Source organism: Gymnoscopelus microlampas, assembly GCF_963454915.1.
Source record: "Gymnoscopelus microlampas genome assembly, chromosome: 5".
In the NCBI taxonomy this organism is placed as follows: Eukaryota; Metazoa; Chordata; class Actinopteri; order Myctophiformes; family Myctophidae; genus Gymnoscopelus; species Gymnoscopelus microlampas.
Window position 1 is genome coordinate 36,284,587 of NC_139942.1, and position 7,939 is coordinate 36,292,525.

The 7,939-nt window shown below is 41.6% G+C and overlaps 1 protein-coding gene across 1 annotated transcript in view; it reads left to right on the forward strand.

Annotated features, from left to right (window-relative positions):
* The window catches only part of LOC311046037 (schwannomin-interacting protein 1), a 12,273-nt gene extending 4,334 nt beyond the window's left edge, over positions 1-7,939 (forward strand). Inside the window, exons 3-7 of the mRNA XM_084058131.1 lie at positions 1,063-1,180; positions 1,371-1,577; positions 3,220-3,346; positions 6,243-6,336; positions 6,676-7,939. Coding sequence (XP_083914257.1) covers positions 1,063-1,180; positions 1,371-1,577; positions 3,220-3,346; positions 6,243-6,336; positions 6,676-6,727 — 598 coding nt within the window. The 3' untranslated portion in view covers positions 6,728-7,939. The remainder of the gene's footprint in view (positions 1-1,062; positions 1,181-1,370; positions 1,578-3,219; positions 3,347-6,242; positions 6,337-6,675) is intronic.

Below are 7,939 nucleotides of genomic sequence, written 5' to 3' on the forward strand. Positions count from 1 at the left end.
ACGTGAACTCCAAGGTGCACCTTTGGTTTGCTATGAGGTGGAAATTCCGCCAGCTGCCATCCCAAACATTTGTGGGATTGGGTTGAAGCTGCTGTTTTCCGTCCACAGTATGAGGGAAGGGTAACTTGAGTTTCTCCAGAGAGTCTTGTGTGTCAGGTTTTGCAGCTCTTTAGAATTATTAGCCGAAGGTGCGGGTTTTGCTGACTGAGGTTTCCATGTCTTCCATGTAACACGGAGCAGATCTCACTCATAGTTGATCATTGTGTCATGTTGTGGGTTTTGTTTTGTCTGAACAGATACAGTTTCCTGGATACACCCAATAATAAGTAATAAACAATCAGTATAGTAATCATTCAACGTCAAAGCAAGTTCATCATTGATGTTGTTCACTTTAAGTACTACATGTACTTTTGGCCGGTAACAAGAGTGAGTGAGTGAGTGTGAGTGTGTGTGTGTGTGTGTGTGTGTGTGTGTGTGTGTGTGTGTGTGTGTGTGTGTGTGTGTGTGTGTGTGTGTGTGTGTGTGTGTGTGTGTGTGTGCAGCGTGCGTGCGTGCGTGCGTGCGTGCGTGCGTGCGTGCGTGCGTGCGAGAGAGAGCGTGCTTGCGTGTGTGTGTGCGTTTTGGGGCTTTGTGTAATACTCAAAAAAGGGAGAAGAGAAAGACTTGAGATTAATATTTAACCTATTCTGTCATAGGGACTGCCAAAATGTCTTCTTTAATTTCGTAGGGAATTCCCATTGGAACTCTGCAAATTCACCAATTGTTTTCTCTGGCATATATCATTCCCCTATCTCCTTTGTATATCCTTTGGGATTACATGTGTCTTTTGAAATATCCCTCTTTAATTTGTTATGTCTTGGTTGCTTATCAGATATTTTGTGCTTTTCTTCTCTTGTACTCTCCGGAAAAAATATATGTTGCGGATGTGACAATGCTGTGAGCTTGTAGATCTGCCATTTCCGATGTGTGACACTGTTGTACGACGGAGCATAAATTAGGCATTATTCCTTCTGTCACTTTCTCACCCTTTCACTCTTCTCTTCTTCCCTCCCCTACTCCCAGGCTACAGAGCGGGGTGAACCTGCAGGTGTGTTTTGTAAATGACAGTAGCAGTGACAAGGACAGCGATGCTGAGGACAGCAGGACAGAGACCAGTCTGGACACACCTCTGTCACCCATGGTACTCACCCTGGAATCATATGGCCATTACATACATTTATGTCATGTGTATTTTTATGTGTGAGTGTTTCTGTGCAAAGCTCTGATGGCTTTGTATAAGAAGCAATGAAAGAAGAGACTGACTGTGATATCACCATGCACCGTTTTTGAGTTTGAGTTTGAGTGTGACGCTATCACATCTCCCTCAACAGAGTAAGCAGAGTTCGTCCTTATCGGACCGAGACACGGCGGAGGAAGACTCGGACCCGTTAGACGACTGTGGGGGGTTCTGGAGGGTGCAGAGGAGGCTCCAGGAGGAAGCACGCGTGGCACTGGCACTGGCGCGACCCATGGCCCGCATGCAGGTGGAGGTGGAGAGACAAATCCAGCTACACAGACGCTCGCCTGTGGCTGACTTGGTCAGTCACTGACTTGTGTGTGTGTGTGTGGGGGGGAAGCAATACAAAATAAACGAATCCAAGGAACTTATTTAAAAAAAAAAAAAGCTTTAATAAAAACAGACAGAAGTACATGTCAACATCTTTTGGCCTTGAGTTGCCATGTTGGCATGTATTGTGTCTTCTCTGTTATAACTAGACTTTTTATTAAAGCTTTTTAACTTTTTGAAGAGTGCTTTGGATTTCTTTCTTTTGTACTGTATATGGTCATGTGTGATCAAGAGGCATCTTTCACCAATCACCAATACCCAGTTTGGGTATCTTATGTTTTAAAGGGCAAGACCACTTTGGTAGAGGTTTGTGTTGTGTAGTTACCTTGCCATGATGTAATTCCAAAGGTGGACAAGAAATCAAAAATAATTGCTCCATTGATTAGAAATTGATCATTCAAAATATGCTCCTCATTGACTTACATTGTATGGTAAAACAGCTCTCAAAGTCACTCTTTTAGAACATAAACGAACGCAAACAAAGTTGATTCAGACCATATAGAACATCACCTAACCCCCCCAAAAAAAGAAGTTAACATTCTATTGATTTTGCTATTTTCATTAATAAGAAAACCCGTACTGGATCCGGGTCCCGATCTTCAAATAGTAAAATCAGCAGGAAGTTGACGTTTTTATAAAAAAAAAAAACAGTACTGGCCTTTAGGTGATGTTCTATATTGTTTGAATCAGCTTTGTTTGTGTTCATTTACGTGCTAAAAGAGTGACTTTGAGAGCTGTTTTACCGTACAATGCAAGTCAATAAGGATCATACATTGAATTATCAATTTCTAATCAATGGAGCAATTATTTTTGATTTCTTGTGCACCTTTGGAGTTACATCATGGCAAGGTAAATACACAACCCAACCTCTACCAAAGTGGTCTTGCCCTTTAAGTCATTAGTGTGTGATGGCAGGGAAATAATCACTTCCTCAGAACAAAGGTGTTTGTAATTGAGAAAACAGATAAGTGAAAGGAAAAAAGAAAGTAAATGAAGTGAAAATAGAACCAAGTGATTCATAAATAGGTTCTGTTACAGTAAATGCATAATAGATCAGGGATTTGTGTGGCCTGAAGAAAAGGTCACAGAAAAGTATTTTTTGGGCAGGATAAAAAGAGACAGAGTGTGTGTGTGTGTGTGTGTGTGTGTGTGTGTGTGTGTGTGTGTGTGTGTGTGTGTGTGTGTGTGTGTGTGTGTGTGTGTGTGTGTGTGTGTGTGTGTGTGTGTGTGTGTGTGTGTGTGTGTGTGTGTGGGTGGGAGGGGGGGGGGGTCCTGGTCCTAGAAAAAACCCCTTAGATATGATTGGTGTTTTTCCTTGAAAAGACCATCAATATTGTACATGTCATTGTTTATTCACAATGAAATAAATTCAGGAATATTGTCAACACCAGCAACACAAGCTGATTTCTACTTGTCTTGTCATTATATCCCATTTATCCTTTTAGCATTACTGTATAACTGTACCTATTGTATTAAATCAATCAATTCATTAATGTACAATATACGTGTGTGTGTGTGTGTGTGTGTGTGTGTGTGTGTGTGTGTGTGTGTGTGTGTGTGTGTGTGTGTGTGTGTGTGTGTGTGTGTGTGTGTGTGTGTGTGTGTGTGTGTAGTTGCCCCATGCACTGCCACACATCTGCGAGGGCTTGATGAAGAGGAATCTGAGGAGAGGAGACATGAGGGACATGAGCCTTGGCCAGCTTCAGGTCATCACCAATGACATGCACTCACAGATACAGAGTGAGTGACACACACACACACACACACACACACACACACACACACACACACACACACACACACACACACACACACACACACACACACACACACACACACACACACACACACACACACACACACACACACACACACAATAAATTTAAGCTAAAAACAAAACTTCAGGCTCAGACAGTATTTTCAAGGCCCAGCCATTAGATACATTCTGTATCCGCCTGTGGTGACCAGATCTCTAAAGGATTCCCACTTTGGTCACCGTTTGTATTATTTTTTCACATGTTACTGTACAGCTGGTTGAAGCCTTTCTGCACATGGGGTGGTTGTTCATCTCTCCAATAGCTCATGAAAACTCTTTTTGCTATGCATGATAGTATTCTAACAGATCTGGGAGCACTGTCTGGAAGCTAGTTGGTCCAGTATGTCCTGTTTATTATGCTATATTGTGTTTCTCTGTTAATTTTGGAACAATATTTCCAGACACATTTGAACCAATGTTGAGAATTTCTTAAATGAAAACATTTCTTAAAACAAAAGCCACCCACAAAAACTGTGGGAGGCACTAAAACAATTAGGCTGCAACGGAAACATTCAGACAAAATCTACAAACATATGCATTATCTCAAGTGGCTAAAAAAGATTCCTTCTCTTTCAAATCTGTATTGACTGATGATGTGCAAAACAAACTCCTCGCCCTACAGCCAAACAAGGCCACCGGCCTTGACAACATCCCCACCAGATTCCTCAGAGACGCAGCGGTCTCCATTGCTCCCATAGTAACCCACATTACAAATCAGTATCAACAAATCACAAATCAGTTTCCATCAGTAATCCCTCTATATAAAAGGAAGCAAACTAGATCCTGGCAACTACAGGCCTGTTTCCATCCTTTGTTCCATCTCAAAGGTTATAGAGCGATTAATCCAGGAACAAATCAACAGCTACCTCAGCGAGCGTAAACTGTTGTTTGAATTCCAATCGGGCTTCAGAACATCCCACTCCACTGACACATGCCTACTGTATTTGACCGACTACATCAAACGTGAGGTAGACTCGGGCAAATACTGCGGCATGGTCATGCTGGACCTCCAAAAGGCGTTTGACACTGTAAACCACTCAATTCTTGATAAGCTGAAGGCGATTGGTTTTGATTGCACATCACTAGATTGGATGAGATCTTACTTGGAGGGTAGAGAACAAGTGGTTGACATCAACGGAACCACGTCCTCATCCCTCCCGGTGAGCTGCAGGGTTCCTAAAGGCAGCATTCTAGGGCTGTTACTGTTCCTTCTATACATTAACGACATGAGTGCTGCCTGTAACTGCAAACTGTTCCTGTTCGCTGATGACTCGGCACTCCTGATCTCGGGTGAGGACAAGTTGCAAGTTGAGGAAGCTCTCAGCTCTGAACTCTCAAAAATCCGTACCTGGCTTACCGATAACAAACTGTCACTATACCTTGGGAAAACTGAATCCATTCTTTTTGGGACCACATTCCCTCAGTAAAATGAAGGTAACTGACTTCAAGGTCAAAGTCGATGACACAATCATCACTAGCAAAGAAGAGATTACCTATTTGGGATGTATTCTTGACAAATACCTGACAGGTGAAAGCATGGCAACAAAGGTGGTCAAAAGAGTAAACTAGAGAACCAGATTTATGGGCAGAGTTTCCTCTTTTGTCAACTCCCAGGCCCTCAGGACCCTCTCAGGGGCCTTGATTCAGCCCCTTTTTGACTATGCTTGCTCCTCTATGGTACTCCAACACCTCACTGAAGACTAAGCTTCAAACCTCCCAAAACAAACTGATTCGACTACTTCTCGGACTGGGGCCCATGACCCACCTCTCTCCCACTCACTTTGCCACCCTAGGCTGGCTCAGGGTGGAAGACAGGGTTAAACTAAACTAAACTAAAAATGGGACTGGTCTTCAAAATTGTAAATGCAGATTTGCCCGAAATGCCCCCTATACCCGCATATCTCTATAAATACCTCGAAAAAGTTAGTGACACCCACAGTCACGAAACTAGAGGGAGCGTAAACAACAATCTGGTACCACCCACCCATAAAACAAACATGGGCAAATTCACCTTCTACAGCACAGCCACCAAGGATTGGATCAGTCTAACCCCATCCCTCAAAAAATGCAGTTCGCTGGGCCCATTCAAAACAGCCCTAAAATTTCATCTTTCTGGAGGCCAAAAGAGGAGCTAGTACCAGTTTCCCTGTAGACAGATGACCCCCCCCCCTCCCCTTTTTTTGTATATATTTTTTATTTTTCATGCTTTTTTTGTACATAGTGGTATTTTTTCTCTGTATTTTTATGTTGATTTTAGAACTGTTTGGTTACTACTATATATGAATATGAAATTAATTCAAGGACCCCAACGGAAACAAGTCCGCAAGGACTTTTTTGGTCGGACCTTTTAGACAAAGTATTATAAATGTAACTGTGTTGTTTTACATTCTTTTGCCTAATAAAATATTCAATCAATCAATCAAAGACTGGATTTCTTGTATTCACTTCAAAATAACTAAAGATTATATCACTTCCCTAGCTTTGGACATAAGGACATACTGTATCCACAAAACCAGCAACTTTCATTTAGCATGTCCAGCATTTATTGTCTACTGTTAATACAGCTTTAAAGAGCTAGTTGGTCCAGTATGTCCTGTTTATTATGCTATATTGTGTTTCTCTGTTAATTTTGGAACAATATTTCCAGACACATTTGAACCAATGTTGAGTTTGTCTGGTCAAGTATGACATACTACGTATATGCTTTAATGTCTACAAGTGCCATATCCCCCTTCTTTTCTTCCAGACTCCAGACTTTGATAATAAGAATCGTGAGTTATAGCTAATGCCCTATTTCACGAGTTTTACATTTTGTTGCAGGTCTGAATGAGGAGCTTGTGCAGCTGTTACTGTTGAGGGATGAACTGCACGTGGAGCAAGATGCCATGCTGGTGGACATAGAGGATCTCACCAGGTGAGTCTTTCTCTCAGTCCATCTGTCACACACAATAACATTTTTTTTCTTTTTTTCAAAATGTTTGCAAAGCACAAAAAGAATATATCATGTTTTTTTGCAACTTAAAATATAAATAAACAAACGTTCAGCATTCGTTTCCCTTTCAGTTAAATCAGTCAGACACACCTTTGTCTCTGTATGAAATAACCACTGTTCAGTTTTTTCAAGCCTTGTACCTACATAGTAAGCCAGTTCAAGTTGGTATGACTGCATTTCAGTGTATCCAAGGTTTTATTGTCTTGTGTTTTGAATAAAGTAATTATTTCCCCTTTTTTGTTTCTTTTTTTGTCCTGGCAGACATGCTCACAGTCAACAAAGGCACCTGGCAGAGAAAGCCGTCTCAAAATAAACCACCTGTCTTTCTGCCTGTTTCTCCGTCTGTCTGCTGGCCATCTTTTTGTCACTGCTGTCTAACAGACACTCCATCTGTGTTGATTGTCCAGAGAGTAAAGGCTAACTTATACTTTGTCTTATGACTGTTTAGCTTGCAGACAATATCTGGTTTGAAGTATAAACTTGGCTTACAACATGCTTCTAACACACACACACACACACACACAAAACACACACACACACACACACACACACACACACACACACACACACACACACACACACGCACACGCACACGCACACACGAATGTTGTCACATGACACATTAACAGGACATTCGCAGGTTATGTGATTACTTTGATCGTAGACCCAGTTTCTGCAGGCATTTGCCACCGTCTATAGATGGTAGCGAAAGCACTATATAGTGTGAATGTTAATGCTACATTATAGGTCACAATTAGGACTCTTTGCTTAAAGGGTCAGGGTACTCTCTCCCTACCTCTGATTTACCTGATCACGGTTTTACTTTGGTATGCTGGTTGGAAGGAACACCTGCACTGCTTGTTGTTCACCTGCCCAAAGGGTGATGATGGTTGATAGAGAGGGCCCTCATCTGAATGGATGAAATACCTTGATGATTCCATGGATTTTTGTGATATTGTATATCATAGTCAAAGGAGGAGCTAGCTGTGTTTATGTATTCCTTGTTCAGCCAGCACTGTGCTTCTTGGCCTTACTGAGGGCACTGGGTTATTATACACCTACTATTTAAGCTGTTACGATACACAATAGCAAACATATCTGTTCAGAATGAGCAGCTTAGCTTCACAGTGGCTTGTTAATGTTGCCGCAGCTGCAACAAATACATCCTGCCAGGATCATTCTAGACACTCAAATGGATGTAAATGTATCCGCTTTTGTTGCACAGTTTCCACATGCTTTAATGTCAGAGCTTTATGACCGGATATCATTTTGAGCTTTCTTTAGATGTCTACTAATCTTATTCTCTGTGATGGATAAACTGAAAAACATAATGGTCTCAGAAGTAAAGGGAGGCATTATAAATGTCGGTGTGGGGCAGGTCTTGCACTGATCTGCAATCACACCCATAAATAAGAATCTGCAATGTGTTGGCCTGTCTTACACTTACTGATAAACAAGGGGGGCTGTCAAAAATTGAAACAAACATTTCAACAGAGTCCAAAGCAAGGAACTATTTTAACAGCTC